Source organism: Pongo pygmaeus, chromosome 20, assembly GCF_028885625.2.
Source record: "Pongo pygmaeus isolate AG05252 chromosome 20, NHGRI_mPonPyg2-v2.0_pri, whole genome shotgun sequence".
Classification (NCBI taxonomy): domain Eukaryota; kingdom Metazoa; phylum Chordata; class Mammalia; order Primates; family Hominidae; genus Pongo; species Pongo pygmaeus.
In genome coordinates this window covers 19699168-19719809 of record NC_072393.2, presented here as the reverse complement: position 1 = coordinate 19719809, position 20642 = coordinate 19699168, and the positions used below count along the sequence as shown (strand labels likewise).

Sequence of the window (20642 nt, the reverse complement as noted above, 5' to 3'; positions counted from 1 at the left end):
CATTTTGCAGACAGAAAGCAGGCCTGGGGGGTGTTGACCCTGCTAGAGTTGGGGAAAGTCCAGGGGAACCTGAACTTCACCCATGGGCAGTGGACACCTGGGGAAGGAGGCTGAGTCAGACCTGCGGCCAGAAGACCCTCTTGTGGCCCAGTTCAGGAAGACCTGTGACCCAGTTGGCGTCAAGCTAAGGGGCTGCGTGCAGAATGGGGCCTGAGGTAGGGGTAGTGGTTAGAATTTGTGCCAGCTGCAGACTGGGGTCCCGTGGGGCAGGCGTCAGGTGGGCGTGGTTCACCTTGCTGTCTGCAGCATCCACAGGTACTCCGCATGGGCCAGAGTCTGGTTGGAGGGAGTGACAAAGACAGATGGTCTCCTCCTCATTCTCCCCCCCAATACTGTGGCCCCCTCCCAGCTGTTCAAAACCTCCCACAGCCTCTCACAGCTGTCTCGCTTCTCATCACACCCCAGCAGAACCAACCTCCTTTCCACTGCTCAGTTCCAAGCCTGAGCCATTTTCCTCCCTGCCAGGAACACCGTTCCCAAACTCTTCACCAAACTGGCTCCATCCCGATATTCTAACTTCAGCCCCCACCCCCAGGACCGCTTCTACCCTCTCCCCGAAATGAAGAACCCTCAACCCGGGACTAGCCTGCAAAGGGACAGCCCCAGAGTCAAAGCCTCACACTTAAAGACCCCTCGCAGTGGCTCATGCCTGTAATCCCAGCTCCTTGGGAGGCTGACGTGGGAGGATCCCTTGAGCCCAGGAGTTTGAAACCAGCCTGGGCAACAAAGTGAGACCTCTGTCTTTACAAAAAATAATTAGCTGCGCATGGTGGTGCATACCTGTAGTCCCAACTACTTGGGAGGCTGAGGTCTCTTGAGGCTGGGAGTTCAAGGCGGGCCACTGCACTCCAGTCTGGGTGACAGAGTGAGACCTCCTCTCAAAAAAACACACACAAAAAAACAAAAAAACCTCACACCTGCCTGGAAACACGTTTACATTTGTGGCCACCTTATGAAAACTCAAATCTAAGCCCACTGAAAGGCATTTTGCACCCAAGAGCTGGAGGTTGCTCCATCAGTACGCACAGGGAATGCCCACTTGATCTTTGGGTGGGGATGGGAAACTCTGGGGAATGCGGAGGTTTAGAAGCGCAGAGTCCAGGAGAACGAATTTCCTTAGAACGAGGTTGTGGAGGCAGGGGAAAGAGGGGGCACGCCAGGACCTCCAGGGCGCACCCCTTGGCCTAAGAGTAGAAGCATCCCGAGGTGTTGTGTCCCAGCCTTTGACAGTGAGGGAAACTGAGGCTGAGCAGCGGGACGGCCACTGGAGACGAGGGTGTCGATGGTGAGGGGCGAAGGGGCGGGGCAGCTGCCATGGGGAGGGCCGGGGAGGGGCCTTGGAGGCTCCCTGGGAACACGCGGGGCGGTCACGGCGGCCTGTCCAGGGCGCAGCGGGGGGCGACCTTTGTGCGGGGCGGGTCCCTGGCAGCCTCGGCCCGGACGCGCCGCCAACGAGAAGCCGAGCGCCCTGGAGAACACGCTGGGGCTGAGCCGGGGTCCAGCCGCCGCCGCTATGGACATCCCGCCGCTGGCCAGCAAGATCGCGGCGCTGTCGCTGAGCGCCCTCCCGGTGTCCTACGCGCTCAACCACGTCTCGGCGCTCTCTCAGTGCGTGCGGGGAGGGGCGAGGGCGGCCTTGGGGACAGTGGGGGCGGGCGGGGGCGGGGAGGACTGGAGGTGGGCTGGAGGGAGGATGCGCGGTCCGCGGACCTGGCTCCTGCGAGCCCTGCGCCCCAGCTCAGCTCCGACCCGGCAGGATTGGGGCTGGGCCAGAAGAACGCCCCCCTCTAACCGGAAGTCCCCTTTCCGCCGGGTTGGAGGCTGGAATGCGGCCGCTCCTGGGATGTTTGTGGCCTGGGAAGAAGAAATGATGAGTCCCCACAAGCCAGAGCTTTGGAGGGTTTCTGAGGTTTTCCCACGGATGCGCCCTGCAAAGGCTCCAAAGTCGCCAAGGGTAAAAGTATTGTCCCAGATAAGGCCCCGGGTACCTGGCTCCTGCTGACACACACACACACACACACACACACACACACACACACACACACCCTACTCCATTGCCTGTCTCAGGCCTGTGACTTTCCTCTTGTTCAGGGCTGGCTAACTGTGTCCCTAGACTCAGTTCCCCCTACTGGTTCCCTTTCCTGGTCCCTGTCTCCTAACCCTAGATCCTAGCCCTGTGGGTCCAGCCACCGGATAGTGGACATCTGCAAGCCCCTCGCACTTCTAAACCCAGCTCAACCCAAGCCATGGGGTGGAGAGAGTCTTAACCATGAGCCTGGCTCCCTGGGTGGGAATACCCATCTCCATCTCCTGGGATCCTGGGTGAGCCAATTTCCTCTGGGAGCCTCAGTTCCCTCATCAGTGTAATGGGCACGATCCTAGATCTCATCTCATAGTTACGGTTAAGGATTATAAACTGTGTACAAAGATTTGTCTTGGTCTCATCTGAGTACTATAATGTCATTGTTAGATGGGGTCAGGATGGAGATCTTGGGTTCTGAGGGGATCATGAGAAAATAAGGGCCTGGAGAGTGATGGACAGAGTCTTGTATGTGACCCTGGACAACTGGACAGTACTCCCATCCTCTCTGGGCCCGGATTTGCCCACCTGGGTTGAGGGCTGCCCAGAGAACTGGCTTCTGTTATCTATGCAACTGGTTGACCTGTCTTATCAGGTTGTGGGTGCAGGTCAGGGCAGGGGTAGGGTGGAGTTAATAGAGGCATTTGGACTTTAGCTGGGAGGAGCTGGGAGCGTCAGACAGTGAAGTCTACAGAACTGAGCACTCAAGACCGTGTGGCTTGGGAGCTGGGCCTGGCCACAGAGGGACTTGATGTTGTAGAATGACTGAACAGACTGAGTCAAACACATAACAAATGATGGGATAAATGGTAAAGTCAGAAGGGGCAGGCCAGGCGTGGTGGCTCATGCCTGTAATCCTAGCACTTTGGGAGGCTGAGGTGGGCAAATCACCTGAGGTCAGGAGTTCGAGACCAACCTGGCCAACATGGTGAAACCCCGTCTCTACTAAAAATACAAAAATTAGCCGGGTGTGGTGGTGGGCACCTGTAATCCCAGCTACTTGGGAGGCTGAGGCAGGAGAATCGCTTGAACCTAGAAGGCAGAGGTTGCAGTGAGCCAAGATTGCACCACTGCACTCCAGCCTGGGTGTCAGTGCTCCGTCTCAAAAAGAAAGAGAGAGAGAGAAAGAAGAAAGAAAAAGAAAAAAAGAAAGAAAGAAAGAGAAAAGAAAAGAGAAAAAGAAACAGGCTGATGAATGTCCCCTCTGTAGCTAGCCCAAGTTAAACAGTGATCCTTTCTGGGGAGTCAGGGAGGGCTTCATGGAGGAAGAACAATGTGGATGGGCCATGAAGGATGAGTAGGAGTTTGCCAAGTGGAAAAGGCTTCTGGAAGCGGTTTCCAGAAGGAAGAAACAGCCTGAGCAAGGGCCTGGCACAGGGTGAGAGCAGTTTCAGGGAACAGCATTGATGGATGAACACTTTAGTCTCTTCCCCTGGGGCTTCCAGGAGTCTGCCCCTTCCCCCACCAGGGAGGGTGGGGCAATGCCTCAGCACTGGGCCTGGCCTCCCTGACTTGGCTTCCCTCTCCACAGCCCCCTGTGGGTGGCATTGATGAGCGCCCTAATCCTGGGTCTGCTCTTCGTGGCGGTCTACAGCTTGTCCCATGGTGAGGTCTCCTATGACCCACTCTATGCTGGTGAGTCAGTGGGAAGCTGTGGGGAAGAAGACTGTCCAGGCAAGGGCCTCCACCCTCAGACTTGGGGGCCATTAAAGGGCCTCCTCCATCAGACTGGGGGCCCTTTAAGAGCTCCCATCAGACTGGAGACCTCAAAGAGATTTGAACACTCCCATTAAACTGGGGAACCTCAAAGAGCCTCCCCCTTCAGAGCTGGGGCTCCTGAGAACAGGGACTGCATCTCCCCCATCAGATTAGAAGCTCCTGAAAAAGAGTATACTGCCTCATCACTTTGAGATCTCCTGAGGACGGGGACGGTGCCTCTCCCATGGGACTGGGGACTCCCAAAGGCAGGCACTGGGCCTCCGAATCAAACCAGGGACTTCTGAGAGCCAGGCTGTGTCTCCTCCATCAGACTTGCAGAATGAGGCAGGACTGCGGTCATGCAACCTTTGGGGTTGGGGCAGGGACTGGGCCTGGAGTCCTTGCCTGGAATAATCTCGTCCCTGACCTTAACTTCAAGCCCACACTGAGCCCTAGCCCCACCCACACGTGTCCCCTCCCACACCTGACACGGCCCGCCCACTCACTGCAGTCTTTGCGGTCTTCGCCTTCACCTCGGTTGTGGATCTCATCATCGCTCTTCAGGAAGACAGCTATATGGTGGGCTTCATGGAGTTCTACACCAAGGAGGTACTTAGGGGACGGCCAGGGATCCCCCTGCCGCACTGCCCGTCTGAGTCTCCCACCTGCCCCCACAGGGAGAGCCATACCTGCGCACAGCGCACGGAGTCTTCATTTGCTACTGGGATGGCACTGTTCACTACCTCCTCTACCTGGCCATGGCTGGCGCCATCTGCAGAAGGTGCAGGAGGCAGGGAGAGGGTGGCCCCTGACCCTGGGAGAGAAGTTGCATCCTCAGATGGGGTCCCAGGGCAGAGTGGAGCCAGAAGTGTCTGTAGGAGAAATCAGGACGCCTCTCTAGGGCTCCAGCCAGGGGTGGCCAGGAGAAGGTTCCAGGGAACGTCTCAGGTGTAGGTGGTGGCCTAGCATTGCTTACATCCACCCTGTGCCTGGGCAGCCACTTCTGTTCTTGGACAGAGGGTCTCACTGTTATTCCCCCGTTCAACTCCCTGTTGTCCCTTCCATCCTGGGCAAAACTGAAAGGGACCCGGAGCTGGGAAACCCACGGTGGTCTCTGGGCCCTGGCTGGGGCTCTGAGATTGCGGAGTGACTACCTGCTGGTCACCCCTCCATCCCCTGCTCAGGAAGAGATACCGGAACTTTGGACTCTACTGGCTGGGTTCCTTCGCCATGAGCATCCTGGTGTTCCTTACAGGAAACATTCTTGGTAAGGACAAGGCTTTGGGAAATCCAGGTTCTCTTGGGCTTGGTCACTGCCCTGCACCTAGAAGCACCCCCATTGGATCCTCCATCCCTTCCCTGATGTCTGCAGAGGCCCCACCTCCCTCTTTGCGTGTCCACAGCCTCAGTCAGCAGCCCACCCCTTTCTGGTCCTTGTTTCCTCTTGGAAGGTGGGAGAACCCAAACTCTGCTTTCTCCCCAGGCAATGGTTCCCAGCCCCAGGGGTTTGACCCAGAATGGTCTTGACACAGGAGGGGAATTTTAGGGTGAATCTTGGGGACAGGGTGAAAGCTTCAGGGGTAGGTCTTGGGAGGTAGAGCAGTGAAGGCAGTCTGGGAGGTTGGCATGGCAAAACCTCTGCAAAGGGAACACCCAAGGTGTATTCGTAGGAAGCAAAGAACCCACTGGAAGGTAGGATCCATATTCAGAAGGTAAATTGAGGCAGGCTAGGCTGAGGAGCATGGACATCATCCTGTGGGCACTAGGGAGCCATGGAGGGCGGTGGAGCTTGAATGAGGATGGTATTTCTGAATCAAGATGTCCAGCCAGAGAGGCCAGGTGCAGTGGTTCACGCCTGTAATCCTTATGTTGCTCAGGCTGGTCTCCAACTCCTTGGCTCAAGAGATTCGCCTGCCTCCTCAATCACTTGAGCCGTGGAGTTCAAGATCAGCCTGGGCAGGATGGTGAAACCCTGCCTATATTAAAAATACAAAAATTAGCCAGGTATAATGGCGCATGCCTGTAATCCCAGCTACTCAGGAGGCTGAGACAAGAGAATTGCTTGAACCTGGGAGGCAGAGGTTGCAGTGAGCCAAGATTGCGCCACTGCACTCCAGCCTGGGTGACAGAGCAAGACTCTGTCTCAGAACAAACAAACAAACAGACGTCCAGCAGGGTTCTGGCATGGCTGATGCCCTCTCTCCTGCACCATGGCAGGCAAATACAGCTCCGAGATCAGGCCTGCCTTCTTCCTCACCATCCCCTACCTGCTGGTGCCATGCTGGGCTGGCATGAAGGTCTTCAGCCAGCCCCGGGCGCCAAACCGCTGCACCGCCAACATGGTGAGTACCTTACCCCTCTTAGGCCTTGTCCCAACGTGCCTGAACTTTCCCCGTGTGAGTTGCTTTTGGTCAAAGACTTAGTTTCCTTGGAAGTTTCTCCTTTGTCGTAAGAAAGAAGGGAGGGCTGGGTGCGGTGGCTCATGCCTGTAATCCCAACATTTTGGGAGGCCAAGGCATGAGGATCACTTGAGCCCAGGAATTGGAGACCAGCCTGGGCAACACAGCCAGATTTTTTAACTCTACAAAAAGTTAAAAAAATTAGCCAGATGTGGTGGTGCATGCCTGTGGTCCCAGCTATTCGGGAGGCTGAGGTGGGAGGATCACTTGAGCCCAGGAGATTGAGGCTGCAGTGAGCTGAGACTGTGCTACTTCACTCAAGCCTAGGCAACAGAATGAGACCCTGTCTCAAAAAAAAAAAAAAAAAAAAAAGAAAAAAGAAAAAAGAAAAAAAGAAAGAAGGGAGGAGCCTTAGGAGCCTTTATTGAGTACCTACTGAATACTTCTCATTGACTACCTCTCATGCTGTCTGTTTCTCTCCCCTGGGCCAGGTGCAAGAGGAACAAAGAAAGGGACTCCTGCAGCGTCCGGCTGACCTGGCCCTTGTCATATACCTCATCCTTGCTGGCTTCTTCACTCTGTTCCGGGGCCTGGTGAGTCTGCGCTGGTTGGTCTCCTCCTCCCCTGCCACCGGTCTCCCTTCCCTGACCCACCTCTCCCACACTGCCCTTCCTGTTTGATCATCCAAGGAAGTTCTTCATCAAGCCTAACCTGAGTGTTCCATGACAAAGCCCCATTTCTCCCAGCCAGCCCAACTTGAGCTGGGCTGGGAGAGGCCAGAGCAAGGGGTGTGGGCCTGGGAGGGTGGGGGAGGCTTCCTGTGGGAGGGATGTCTGAGGGTTCTTGGTATGTCTGTCTGCTCCAGGTGGTGCTTGATTGCCCCACAGATGCCTGCTTTGTCTATATCTACCAGTATGAGCCATACCTGCGGGACCCTGTGGCCTACCCTAAGGTGCAGGTGAGAGGGGAGTGGGGAGAAGACCACGCCCCTGCCATGGGTAGGGGTCCACTGGGCCTCTTTGAAGCAGGTGCCAGAAGCACAACTCAGACAGGCAGAAGCCCATATGGAATTTACTGTCCTACCAAAAAAGGACAGATGTGGTCTTCAGGTATGGCTGGATCCAGGTGCTCAAGGTGCAGACTCTGGGCTCTTCTTTTCTTTTCTTTTCCTTTCTTTTCTTTTCTTTTCTTTTCCTTTCTTTTCTTTCTTTTTTTTTTTTTTTAAACAGAGTTTTGCTCTTGTCGCCCAGGCTGGAGTGCAATGGCATGATCTCGGCTCACTGCAACCTCCACCTCCTGGGCTCAAGTGATTCTCCTGCCTCAGCCTCCCAAGTAGCTGGGATTACAGGCATGCGCCACCATACTCAGCTAATTTTGTATTTTTAGTAGATACGGGGTTTCACCATGTTGGTCAGGCTGGTCTTGAACTCCTGGCCTCAAGTGATCCACCCACCTCAGCCTCCCAAAGTGCTGGGATTACAGGCATGAGCCACCATGCCCGGCCTCTGGGCTCTGCTTTCTTTGCATGGCTTCGCTCTCAGGCAGTCCCTTTATGGAGTGGCAGAGAGAGCCTGTGGCAGCTTCAGGCTTCCATGCACCCCACTCAGCCACCCCAGAGCAATGTGAGCCCTTATTACACCCAAGCTTAAGCACAAGTCTTAGGCAGGCTCAGATTGGCCCAGCCTGAATCACTTGCCCGTCCCTTACTGAGCATCATGGACAGGGGGCTGGAATGCTCCGACTGGCTAGGCCAGGGTCGCATGTCACTTCCAGAGAAAGCTTAGTAGGTTTGGTGTATGTGTTCGGGGGTTGGGGGCAAGGATCCCCAAGGGAAACAGAGGAGCACTTTGCAGAGAGCCTGGGTGGGGTCTGAGGCCATCCAGATCCTTCCTCAGGGCCTCTACCTCAGGGGTCTCAGGAGACCCACCTGGGGTAGCTGCTCATCTCACAGGCTGGTGCCCCTCTCCTCCTGCCCCTGCAGATGCTGATGTACATGTTTTATGTCCTGCCTTTCTGCGGCCTGGCTGCCTATGCTCTCACCTTCCCTGGTTGCTCCTGGCTGCCAGACTGGGCCTTGGTGTTTGCTGGAGCCATCGGCCAGGTGAGGTGGAGGGTGGGTGGGTGAACAGGCATGTGGGAGAGAATTTCTGTCTACTCATCAAGCCTTTGGTGTCCTCCCTGGGCACTGTAATGATAGGCCCCCAAGAGGCCCCAGCCCCAGGCCCAGTATCCCAGGATTCCCTAGTCGAGGGGAGACAAAGCCAGATACAGACACTCCAAGCCCTATGAAAAGAGGGACAGGGGCTGTGAAGGATTCCAGAGGGGAAAGGTTTCCTAGAAGCAGGGCATAGGAGCTGGGCTTTGATGTATGAGGATGAGTTCTCCAGGCAGGGAAGGGCATTCCAGGAATGGGAACAGCATAAGGAGAAGCACAGAGGGAGAGAGTGATTTAGCAGGGCCATAACACAGGTAAAGGCAGATAAGAGAAATTGACAGCTGGATGCTGAAGGCTTTGAACTCTGGGACTGGGGGCTTGTACTGAGGGTGATGGGGCGTTTGAGGAGGTGTTTGAGCAGTGAGGGGCCCAGTCAGAGCTAAGAGCTTTTTCTGGGTTCCTGATGAAAAGTGCTAAAGCCTGGGCCCCAGCCAGGGAAGTAGGGACCAGGAAAACATCTAGAATCCACAGGATTTGTGCCAAGACCTCTGGGGTGGGGAAGACTGGGAGGAGGATCTGGAGCCAGGTCAGAGAGAGATGGGGTACAGGGCCCAGGAGATGGGGTTAGGCAAGTTGGGGGGGACTCACAGACAAGTGGACAAGCACAGGGAGGGTCAGACAGGACATGTAAGGGCAGGAATCTTTACAGACAGAAGGCTGGGCGAGGTGGCTCACACCTGTAATCCCAGCACTTTGGGAGGCCGAGATGGGAGGGCTGCTTGAGCCCAGGAGTCTGAGACCAGCCTAGGCAACATGGCAAAAACCTGCCTCTACAAAAAGTACAAAAATTAGCTGGGCATGGTAGCACGTGCCTGCTATGCTAGCTACTCGGGAGGCTGAGATGGGAGGATCGCTTGAGCCCAGGAGGTTGAGGCTGCAGTGAGCCATGATTGTGCCACTGCACTCAGCCTGGCCAACAGAGCAAAACCCTGTCTCTAAATAGATAGATAGATGGATGGATGGATAGATAGATAGATAGATAGATAGATAGATAGATAGATAGATAGATAGATGATAGATAGATAGATAGATAGATAGACAGATAGATAGATAGAAATTTTAAAAATAGGCCAGGCACTGTGGCTCACACATGTAATCCTAGCACTTTGGGAGGCCAAGGTGGATGGATTGCCTGACCTCAGGAGTTCGAGACCAGCCTGGGCAACATGATGAAACCCCATCTCTACTAAAAATACAAAAAATTAACTAGGTGTAGAGGTGCATGCCTGTAGTCCCAGCTACTCAGAGGAGGCTGAAGCACGAGAATTGCTTGAACCCAGGAGGCAGCGGAGATTGCAGTGAACCGAGATTGCACCACTGCACTCCAGCATGGGCAACAGAGTGAGACTGTCTCAAAAAAAAAAAAAAAAAAAAAAAAGACAGATAGACGGACTGGAGATGGGAAACAGATAGATGAGCAAAGCCCGAGAGGTGGGGATGGGCATCCCCTGGGTTCTGCCTGACCTACCTGGGGGGCCATCGGTGATGCTGGGATTTCAGTTCCTTCCTGGCCCCTGACATCCATCTTCCCTGTCTGGCTACCAGGCACAGTTCTCGCACATGGGGGCTTCCATGCACCTGCGCACACCCTTCACCTACCGTGTGCCTGAGGACACCTGGGGCTGCTTCTTCGTGTGTAATCTGCTGTATGCGCTGGGCCCCCAACTGCTGGCCTACCGTTGCCTTCGGTGGCCCGCATTCTTCCACCAGCCACCACCCTCCGACCCCCTAGCCCTCCACAAGAAGCAGCATTGAGAGAGCTGTGGACTCAGGACCCAGGACTCTGTTTACGCACCCAGTCAGCCCTACCTGGGGAAGCGGGGGTTGGGTGTTTTAGAGACAGGAGGGACATCTCCTGGTGTCTTTAGTTCTTGGCTATGGTAGTTTCAGTCCAGTGGGTGGGATGGAGACCAACCACCAAGTGTTCCTGCAAGCAGAGCCTCCCACAGCTGTCGCCATGCTCCAACTCCCACACGAACGCTTCCACCCCTTCCAGAACTTACCCATCATCCCCCCATGGATTCTTTTAGTAAAAACCCTTTCAATTTCCAAAATATCACTGCCTAAGTGTTTCAGGGTGCAGGGGCGAGGGATCCTCTTCTTGGCCTCCATGAGGGCCTACCTATCACTGCCATCGTGGTTGCCACGAGCAAGAGGTGCTGGAATAGCAGAAGGCGGCCTCTGGTTGGTATGCACGGCTCATCTTCCAGATGGGAAAACTGAAGCTCAGTATGGACAAGAGACCTGCCGAAGGTCACAGCCAGAGAGAAAAGTTCCTGCTCTACCAATAAATCATAACTAATAGCATGATACATTTATTAAGCACCTACTGTATACCTTGACTGCTACATGCTGGATCTCACTCCATATTCCAGATGGGGAAACCAAGGCTGCAGGAGGTGAAGGTCCTGGTCTGAGATCATTCTCCCCCTCAGCCCCCGAGACATGGCCGAGCTAAGAGATGGAGCCCCAGCCTGTTGGACCACAGAAACCACAACCTTGCCTCTGCTATCTGGTCGGGTTGGGCTCATTTTAGGGGAAACTGAGTCCTGGAAGGAAGCCAAGGTGTTAGGAGAGACTCACTGTTTCCTATTGTTTGATTTTTTGAAATTGGGTGAAAGGCCAGGTTTAGGGGTGACTTGGGCCTGGAGTAAGTCAGGGACTTAACCAGATGTCCCTTTTTCTTTTCTTTCTTTCTTTTTTTTTTTTTTTTTTTTTTGAGACGGAGTTTTCGCTCTTGTTGCCCAGGCTGATATGCAATGGCATGATCTTGGCTCACCACAACCTCCACCTCCTGGGTTCAAGGAATTCTCCTGCCTCAGCCCCTCGAGTAGCTGGGATTACAGGCATGTGCCACCACACCTGGCTAATTTTGTATTTTTAGTAGAGACAGAGTTTCTCCATGTTGGTCAGGTTGGCCTCAAACCCCTGACCTCAGGTGATCCTCCTGTCTTGGCCTCACAAAGTGCTGGGATTACAGACATGAGCCACTGCACCCGGCCTAGATGTCCCTTTTTCTTGCCCCTCCCAACCCCTACCGGAGATCTACTGTATGTCTAGCTATTGGATCTTCACCAAAGAGTCAGCAGCAGGCTCAGAGAGGCCAACTGTCTCCTCCAAGGTCTCACAGCCAGTGAGGGGCAGACTTGGATTGGGGCCTGTGGCTCCAGGCCACAGGATTATCGTGAGGCCCCCACCCTGCACAGTGAGCACATTTGGGGTGCTGGAGACCAGGACTCCACTATGACTACCCAATGGACAGGTGGGTAAACTGAGGCCTGCAGGCCAAATGATCTCTTTCACCAGATCCCCCAGGTCCCCTGCCAAAGCACAGTAACCAAGATAGAAGACTTAGCCCCCTCCTCCATTTCAAAGATGGTTAAACTGAGACTCAGAGAGGTTCTTCCCTGGCCTAAGTTCAGCTAGCAGGGTGAGGGAACTAGCTCTGCACTCCAAGTCCAGAGCGCTTCTTTCTCCGCCCGCGCTCCAGCCACTGCTCCAGGGGAACGTGGGCGCCGCGGCCCCTTTAACACACCCCGCCTCGCCCGCCTTCCTCCTCCCCTTGCAGGCAGACGCCGGGATTGCGCCGCCTGCAGGGACCTGCCCAGTCTTAACCGGGTGTGCGGAGAGCGCAGTCCGGGTACGTAGGGGCCGCTAGGCGGGGGCCGCGCGGGCAAGATGGTAAGTGGGGCTGCGGTCGCGGGTGGTGCGTGCCTCGTCTCCCCAATCTTGGATTCTATATCTCTCTGTCTCTGAATCTATATCCCTCTGAGTTTCTTCTGTCTCTTCCTTTTCTCTGTCTCTCACCCTCTTTGATCTCTCTTTTTGGCACTCTAGGTTCTCTCCCTCTCTATTTCTCCCTGCCTCTCTCCATCTCTGTCATCCTCTCTGCCTTTTTCCTCTCCTCTCCGTTTCTGTCTTTCCCTGCCGCTATCTCTCCCTCCTCTTCTCTGAGTCTCTCTGCCTCTGGCACTCTCCTGTCGCTCCCTCTGCCTCTCTGTCTCTCTCTCTCCCTCTCTGTCGCTCCCTCTGCCTCTCTGTCTCTCCCTCTGCCTCTCTGTCTCCCTCTGCCTCTCTGTCTCTCGCTCTCCATCTCTGTCTCTCCCTCTCCATCTCTGTCTCTCCCTCTGCCTCTCTCTCTCTCCCTCTGCTTCTCTGTCTCTTCCTCTCTGTCTCTTCCTTTCCATCTCTGTCTTTCCCTCTCCATCTGTGTATCTTCCTCTGCCCGTCTGTCTCTCCCTCTGCCTGTCTCTCGCTCTCCATCTCTGTCTCTCCCTCTCCATCTCTGTCTCTCCCTCTGCCTCTGTCTCTCTCCCTCTGCTTCTCTGTCTCTTCCTCTCTGTCTCTTCCTTTCCATCTCTGTCTTTCCCTCTCCATCTGTGTATCTTCCTCTGCCCGTCTGTCTCTCCCTCTGCCTCTCTGTCTCTCCCTCTCCATCTCTGTCTCTCCCTCTACATCTGTCTCTTCTTTTCCATCTGTCTCTCCCTCTCCATCTCTGCCTCTCCCTCTTCCCTTCCCCTTTTTCTGTGTCGCTCACTCTTCTCTGCCTCTCCTTGCCTTTCTCTCTGTCCCTGTTCTCTCCCCGCGTCTCTCCCTTTGTCTCTCCAGCTCTCCCCCCTCCCTGCCCGCCCCGGCCCGGTTTGCTGCAGTCTCCTGGCGCACGGATAACCTTGCTGCCACCGCTCCTCCAGCTCTTCCCCACCCCCCTATCCCCGGCCCGGGCCAGGGCCAGAAGGGGGCGGGGCAGCGAGCCTCGGGTTTTGGGGTGGGGGGGAATGAGGCGGGATCTGGGGCAGGACTAAGGGCGGGGGAGTCTAGGGGCGTGGGTTCTTGCAGAAGCTAGGATGTGAGGTCCCAGGAGGAGGAGGGGGAGTTCTCCGGGACCCCGGAAAGGGTGGGGGCTTGGGCGTGAGAGAGGTCCTCTCTGTGGGGAAGGCAGGCCCGGGAGGGAGCCAGGCCTCCTAAAAGCCAAGGCTGGGAGGCTGGACTGAGCGCCCTGTGCCCGCCCCCCAGGTGTGCGCTCGGGCGGCCCTCGGTCCCGGCGCGCTCTGGGCCGCGGCCTGGGGCGTCCTGCTGCTGACAGCCCCCGCGGGGGCTCAGCGTGGCCGGAAGAAGGTCGTGCACGTGCTGGGTGAGTCCCGGCCGCTGAAAGTGGTCTTCTCCGCGAAAAGCAGAAGTGGCCAAGGGCGGAGAGGGGTAGGGGGTAGGGCGTTCCTGACGTCCACTGTTCCCCCAACCACTCCCCATCTGAGCCCCTCGCCCTCTCCCTGAGCCCCTGGACCCTTCTGATTCCCCGACCCCCACCCGAGTCTTCCCACGTTCCCCTCCCCAGAGACACCTTCCCCAGAGGCCCCCTTCTGCCCCTAGGCCCCTTCTCTGAACCCTGCTTGGTTGTCCGCAGAGGGTGAGTCGGGCTCGGTAGTGGTACAGACAGCGCCCGGGCAGGTGGTAAGCCACCGGGGTGGCACCATCGTCTTGCCCTGCCGCTACCACTATGAGGCAGCCGCCCACGGTCACGACGGCGTCCGGCTCAAGTGGACAAAGGTGGTGGACCCGCTGGCCTTCACCGACGTCTTCGTGGCACTAGGCCCCCAGCACCGGGCATTCGGCAGCTACCGTGGGCGGGCTGAGCTGCAGGGCGACGGGCCCGGGGATGCCTCCCTGGTCCTCCGCAACGTCACGCTGCAAGACTACGGGCGCTATGAGTGCGAAGTCACCAATGAGCTGGAAGACGACGCTGGCATGGTCAAGCTGGACCTGGAAGGTGATCAGCCGGTGGGGAGGATAAACCTTGCTTCTGAGGAAGGAGGGGGGCGGGGATGGCAAGGGACATAAACCAAATCAAGTTGGCCTGCAGGCATTTAGAGGGTTGGTTGGGCTAGAGCCCCCATATCTGATTCTGGGTGATTTTCCTCCCCAGGGACATTGGCGATGTCTGGAGATATTTTAGGTTGCCACATCTGGAGAAGGCAGTTGCTACTATCCTCTAGTGGGTAGAGGCCAGGGATGCAGCTAAACATCCTACCAGGCACAGGATAGTCCCCCACAAAGAGTGATCCAGGCCGGGCATGGTGGCTCACGACTGTAATCCCAGCACTTTGGGAGGTTGAGGCAGGCTGATCACCTGAGGTCAGAAGTTCAAGACCAGCCTGGCCAACATGCCAAAACCCCATCTCTAGTAAAAATACAAAAAGTTAGCCAGGCATGGTGGTGTATTCCTGTAATTCCAGCTACTTGGGAGGCTGAGGCAGGAAAATCTCTTGAACCCGGGAGGCGGAGGTTGCAGTGAGCGGAGATCGTGCCACTGCACTCCAGCCTGGGCGACAGAGCAAGACTCCATCTCAGAAAAATAAATAAATAAATAAATAAAATAAAATAAAAGTGATCCCGTCCAAAATGTCCACAATGAGGACACTGAGAAGTCCTGGGATAGGATTCAGGCACAGTGAAATCCAGGCACTCACACCACGTCAGGAACCATCCTTCTGCTCTGCTTCCCAGGTAGGCTTTCTTCCGACAGGTTTCTCTTTCTGGAACCAAGACCACAGTGCCTAGGCTTTCACTTCCCTGCTTAGCAACTGATTTCTTAGGAGCAGCAGCTAGAGTCCCAGAGTTGTCCCTCACTGGCTCAGCTTGAGTCATGTGCCCAACTGTGAGCCAATCACTGTAGTTGGAAGATGAGATGCTCTGACTGGCTCACCCTGGAGCTGGGAGGTGGGGTTTCTATTTGAAGAATTCCCTCCCATTTGGTTGGCCTTTTCCAGTTCACTTTAGAAGACTCTAGGTGAGATTTCAGGGCCCTTGCTTGTTGACCTCCCTAACAATAACAAATAACAACAATAATAGCAGCAGCTCTCCTTTACTGGACATTTTCTATGTGACAGGTGCTTAGTTGAAGAGTTCTCAGGAGTCTCTAATTTAATTTCCTAAAAACCCCAAGGGAGACAGCTATTACCAGCAGACGGACAACAGGCTCAGAGAGGTTAGAGCCTTGCCCAGGACAGTGCTAGTTGGTGGCAGAGACAGGATTCAATCCCTAGTCTGTCAGCTCCAGGTCTCCCTGGCCCCTGTCTGCCTCTTTCCTGGGTACCCCACTCACCCCCAACCCGCGTCCCTCAAACACAGACGCACAAAATACTTGAGCTGAACGGACTGTGAGTCCAATGAGGGACTAGTTCCAAAGTCATCAGAACTGAAGGTAGAAGGGAACCCAGTGGGTACTGCCTTGGACAATGCTGGGGGAATCGAAGGGGTCTTCACCTAGGGCCAATCTTCCAGGGGGTCCTAGTCTAGGAGAGTCAGCACTGAACGCAGGCTCCGTGGGCTCAGGGCTGGACCAGAGGGAGGGACCCAGTACTGGGGGAATGTCAGAGGCACACAGGACTGAATGGAAGAGGGTTTGGCAGTTGGATTTTGAAGGATGAATAGGAGTTCAACAGGCAGAATAAGGCGGAAAGAGCATGAGCAAAGGCCTCCAGCGGTGGGAGGGGATGGGCACAATTAGTATGTTAAGGGGGAGGGTCAAGTGAATCCCAAGCTTAAAGTGAAGGGAGCCAACTATATGGGGTGTGAGCTGGGGAGGATCGTGGTCAGGTATGAGGCCAGAGTGAGGAGGAATGGACTGGAAGGTCCCGGTTGAAGAGTCATAGCACCCCAGACGTCAGGTGCATAAGGGTGGGCTGAGGTGTACCGGCTGATCCCGTGCGCCCCCCGCCAGGCGTGGTCTTTCCCTACCACCCCCGTGGAGGCCGATACAAGCTGACCTTCGCGGAGGCGCAGCGCGCGTGCGCCGAGCAGGACGGCATCCTGGCATCTGCAGAACAGCTGCACGCGGCCTGGCGCGACGGCCTGGACTGGTGCAACGCGGGCTGGTTGCGCGACGGCTCAGTGCAATACCCCGTGAACCGGCCCCGGGAGCCCTGCGGCGGCCTGGGAGGGACCGGGAGCGCAGGGGGCGGTGGTGATGCCAACGGGGGCGTGCGCAACTACGGGTATCGCCATAACGCCGAGGAACGCTACGACGCCTTCTGCTTCACGTCCAACCTGCCGGGTGCGTAGGCCTCACCCCAAGACTGGCCTTTGCTGCAACACTGCCCCAACCCCGGGGCCTTCTTCCCCACCCAGCTCTTAGCGATCAGAAACAGGAGACCCCTCTCCCAAGAGTGCCTAGGCGCAGCACACACCGCCTGGTACCAACACTGGTTGGGTCTAGGCTGGGGTCCCAGGCTTCAAAGGAGGAACTGTTCCTGGATCCCGGGGCCGAGGCCAGAGTCCTGGGCTGCATGCGGGGGGCAGTCCTGAATCCCGCCGAGGCAGGGTCCCAGGAGCCGCACTAATAACCCACCCCCCACCCCACCCCTGCAGGGCGTGTGTTCTTCCTGAAGCCGCTGCGGCCTGTACCCTTCTCCGGAGCTGCGCGCGCGTGTGCTGCGCGTGGCGCGGCCGTGGCCAAGGTGGGGCAGCTGTTTGCCGCGTGGAAGCTGCAGCTGCTGGACCGCTGCACCGCGGGTTGGCTGGCCGATGGCAGCGCGCGCTACCCCATCGTGAACCCGCGCGCGCGCTGCGGAGGCCGCAGGCCTGGTGTGCGCAGCCTCGGCTTCCCGGACGCCACCCGACGGCTCTTCGGCGTCTACTGCTACCGCGCTCCAGGAGCACCAGACCCGGCACCCGGCGGCTGGGGCTGGGGCTGGGCGGGCGGCGGCGGCTGGGCAGGGGGCGCGCGCGATCCTGCTGCCTGGACCCCTCTGCGCGTCTAGGCTGGGAGCAGGCGGACAGCCAGGGCGCTTGACCACTGGTCTAGAGCCCGGTGGTCCCCTGGAGGCTGGCCACGCCCTTGAAGCCCTGGACACTGGCCATATTCCCTGTGGTCCCTTACAAACTAACTGTGCCCCTGAGGTCCCTGAAGACTGGCTAGTCCTGGCAGAACAGTACTTTGGAGTTCCCTGGAGCCTGGCCAGCCCTCACCTCTTCTGGACAGAGGATTCCCCCAACTCCCCAACTTTCTCCATGAGGGCCACGCCCCCTGAGGACCTCAGGAGGCCAGCAGAACCCGCAGGCTCCTGAAGACTGGCCACGCCTCCTGAGACCACTTGGAAACAGACCAACTGCCCCCGTGGTCGCCTGGTGGCTGGACCCCCGGGATTGACTAGAGACTGGCCGTACACCTTCTGCATCTCACTGGAGACTGAATACTAGTCCCTTGCGGTCACGTGGACACTGGGCGCCTCCTCCTCCTCCTCTTCACCTGGAGAGACTGCAGGAACTTCAGGGTCACTTCCCGTGGTCACATGGAGGTTGTGGGCCGAGGCGCTTATTTTCCCTTATGGTGACCTGAGTCCTGGAGACTCCCATTCTCCCCCTCTCCCTGAGAGTCCCCTGAAGTTTCTGGGTAACAGGGCACACCCCTCTAGTTTCATAGGCGATCACCCCCATATGCCACCTCAGACTGACACACAGCCAGCTGGCTCACTTACAGGGGGCCACGTACCACTGCTCAGATATTTCTTTGAAGGGAGAGCAAACCCACTGTCCTCTGATGTCCCCTTCCCAACTGTCACCAAAGAGACCATCTTCCCAGGCCTGGGGACCCATAAGATCCGTATCACTAGTTATGGAGAGCAGCTGCCCTGGGTCCCACTGTCACCAAGGCAACCAGTCCTGCTGCTACCTGTCACCTAGAGTCACACACCCCTTCCCTCATCAGGCACACCCATGAAGACGGTGCCTCCCTCCTTCAGCTGTAACCATGGATACCACACATTTCTCAGCTCATTGGTCCCCACCCCAGAGACTTCCACCTCAACTTCTGGCTGTCCCTACCCTGACCCACCGCCATGGAGATCACCCTCCCCGAAGCTGTCCCCAGGGTGACCCAACATCCAGTTCTCCGGCTCTCACCATGGAAACAAACTGTCCCTGTCCCCAAGCCCACTCCAGTTCCAGGCCACCCTCCAAACTCCTCCCCCAGGTGGTTTGGACCACACCACTGTTGCCACGGTGACCAAACTCTGGTGTCCGAGGTAACAGAACACCTGTCCCCCTAGGCGTTTCCTTGTGGACAAGGGGCCCTGTTCACCAAGCTGTTGCCATAGAGACTGTCAATGTTGTCCTCATGACGAACAAACTTCCAGCTCTCAGGAACTTCTCATTGTGGGCCAGAAGTCCTGGGTGCCTCCTACTGGGGCTACCCTACTGCACCCCATCAGGGGCCTGATGGCTGCCCCTTCCCCAGACAGGGCTGGACTTCTGGAGCTGCTAAGCCACCCTCCGTTTGCACGTTAACTCTATGCCGGATAGCAGCTGTGCACGAGACAATCTTGCAACACCCGGGCATGTTTGTCGTCGTCCTACAAATGAGGAAACTGAGGCTATGGCGTGCCCTGGCCTTTTGAGATATGCAAGCACTGAGCTCCTCTTTTGTCCTCTGAGACCCCATCTCCATTCTCACTGAGTTCCCCTCTCCTTCCCTGACCCCCACCCACATTTCCCTCCTTAGAGATCCAGGAGGGATGGAATGTTCTTTAGAATTCAACACCCACCAGGCTCCAAGTGGTGATCTGTGCTAAGAGGTCAGGACCCAGCCAAAGTCCTCAGCGTTGACAGTTAGCTGGAGGTACATGATCTATGGACAAGGCCATCCCGGCCGTGGGAGACCCCAGTCCCAAAGTCTTGCCTGCAGGAGTACTGGGGTCCTCCCTGGGGCCCTCTTTACTGTCATGTCATCTCTAGGGAACCTATCTCTGAGTTTTGGGACCAGGTCGGTTTGGGTTTGAATTCTGCCTCTTCTTGCTCACTGTGTGACCAAGTGACAAACTCCTTCTGAACCTGTGTTCTCCCGGTGTACCAGGGCTGTTCTGTGGTCCCCGTGAGTGCCAAGCATACAGTAGGGGCTCAATAAATCCTTGTTTCTTTTGATGAATGAGAAAATGAGGCAGCCAGTGGGTAATTCCTGTATAAATGCACTTTGGTAGATAAGATGTTACAAGCTTGGGGGGCTTGGGTTTTTTGTTTTGTTTTGTTTTTTTGAGATGGAGTCCCGCCCTGTTGCCCAGGCTGGAGTGCAGTGGTGCAATCTTGGCTCACTGCAACCTCTGCCTCCCGGGTTCAAGTGATTCTCCTGCCTCAGCCTCCCGAGTAGCTGGGATTACAGGTGCCTGCCACCACACCCGGCTAATTTTTGTATTTTTAGTAGAGACAGTGTTTCACCATGTTGGCCAGGCTGGTCTTGAACTCCTGACCTCAGGTGATCCACCCACCTCGGCCTTCCAAAGTGTTGGGATTACAGGCATGAGCCACTGCACCTGGCCGGGCTTGGTTTTTATTCTCTTTGGAAGTGGTGTCCTTCATTCCTCCCCCACCTCGCCAATCTCTTGCTCCTCTTTCTTCCCCCATCCTGTGCCCACTATCTCCCTTTAGCCACCCACCATGGGTCTGCTCCTTGTCAACTCTGTCCTGACTGGGTCACTGACAAGATCGAAGGCATGAAATTCGGGAAACTGGATGGGGAGTTCCTGTACCAGGAAGGGAGAGACATTACAAACTTTCCCTGACATGAATATGTGGGCTGAGGGCAGGGGCTGAGGGAGCACTGGAAGTTTCTAGAATACAACAAAGCATGAAGAGAAAAAATAGTGTAAGGTCCTGACCATGCACAGTGGCTCATGCCTATAATCCCAGCACTTTAAGAGACCAAGATGGGAGGACTGCTTGAGCCAGGAGGTCGAGTCTGCAGTGAGCCACGATTGTACCACTGCACTCCAGCTTGGGCGACAGAGTGAGACCCTGTCTCAAAAAATAAAAATAAGTAAATCGCCTCTTCCTCATTCTTTTGACAGTCTGAAGAGGATCAATGGTTTGGATTGAATGCATCATAATTTTGTAGTCAGGTTCCTAATGGTGGACATTTATATTGTTCTCAATATTTTTCTGTTAGAAGTAAGTATCCACATCATCACTCACAAGTTCAAGTATAACTGGAGGATGATATCAGAAGTTGTTTGTTCAGGCCTGGCGCGGTGGCTCACGCCTGTAATCCCAGCACTTTGGGAGGCTGAGGTGGGCAGATTATGAGGTCAGGAGATCGAGATCATCCTGGCTAACACGTTGAAACCCCGTCTCTACTGAAAATACAAAAAATTAGCCGGGCGTGGTGGCAGGCACATGTAGTCCCAGCTACTCGGGAGGCTGAGGC

The 20642-nt window shown here is 56.1% G+C and overlaps 2 protein-coding genes across 2 annotated transcripts; both read left to right on the top strand.

Moving 5' to 3' along the window:
- The first annotated feature begins 1458 nt into the window (after positions 1-1458).
- On the top strand, positions 1459-10806 carry TM6SF2 (transmembrane 6 superfamily member 2). Its single transcript, XM_054465060.2, has 10 exons — positions 1459-1668; positions 3672-3775; positions 4350-4447; positions 4516-4619; positions 5023-5105; positions 6056-6180; positions 6729-6830; positions 7103-7195; positions 8219-8338; positions 9998-10806. The coding sequence occupies exons 1-10, from the start codon at positions 1574-1576 to the stop codon at positions 10205-10207; spliced, it is 1134 nt and encodes a 377-aa protein (XP_054321035.1). The 5' UTR covers positions 1459-1573; the 3' UTR covers positions 10208-10806.
- A 1276-nt stretch (positions 10807-12082) lies between these two features.
- Positions 12083-19378, top strand: HAPLN4 (hyaluronan and proteoglycan link protein 4). The gene is made up of 5 exons (XM_054465059.2): positions 12083-12133; positions 13466-13583; positions 13854-14216; positions 16170-16502; positions 16817-19378. Exons 1-5 carry the CDS (start codon positions 12131-12133, stop codon positions 17206-17208), a joined length of 1209 nt encoding a protein of 402 aa, XP_054321034.1. The 5' UTR covers positions 12083-12130; the 3' UTR covers positions 17209-19378.
- Positions 19379-20642: the final 1264 nt, after the last annotated feature.

Coding starts and splice junctions, on each gene's coding strand:
- TM6SF2 (XM_054465060.2), top strand. CDS start 1,574: ATGGACATCCCGCCGCTGGCCAGCAAGATCGCGGCGCTGTCGCTGAGC. Junction 3,776..4,349: donor CTATGACCCACTCTATGCTG/GTGAGTCAGTGG, acceptor CACTCACTGCAG/TCTTTGCGGTCTTCGCCTTC. Junction 8,339..9,997: donor TTGCTGGAGCCATCGGCCAG/GTGAGGTGGAGG, acceptor TCTGGCTACCAG/GCACAGTTCTCGCACATGGG.
- HAPLN4 (XM_054465059.2), top strand. Junction 13,584..13,853: donor GAAGGTCGTGCACGTGCTGG/GTGAGTCCCGGC, acceptor GGTTGTCCGCAG/AGGGTGAGTCGGGCTCGGTA. Junction 16,503..16,816: donor CTTCACGTCCAACCTGCCGG/GTGCGTAGGCCT, acceptor CCACCCCTGCAG/GGCGTGTGTTCTTCCTGAAG.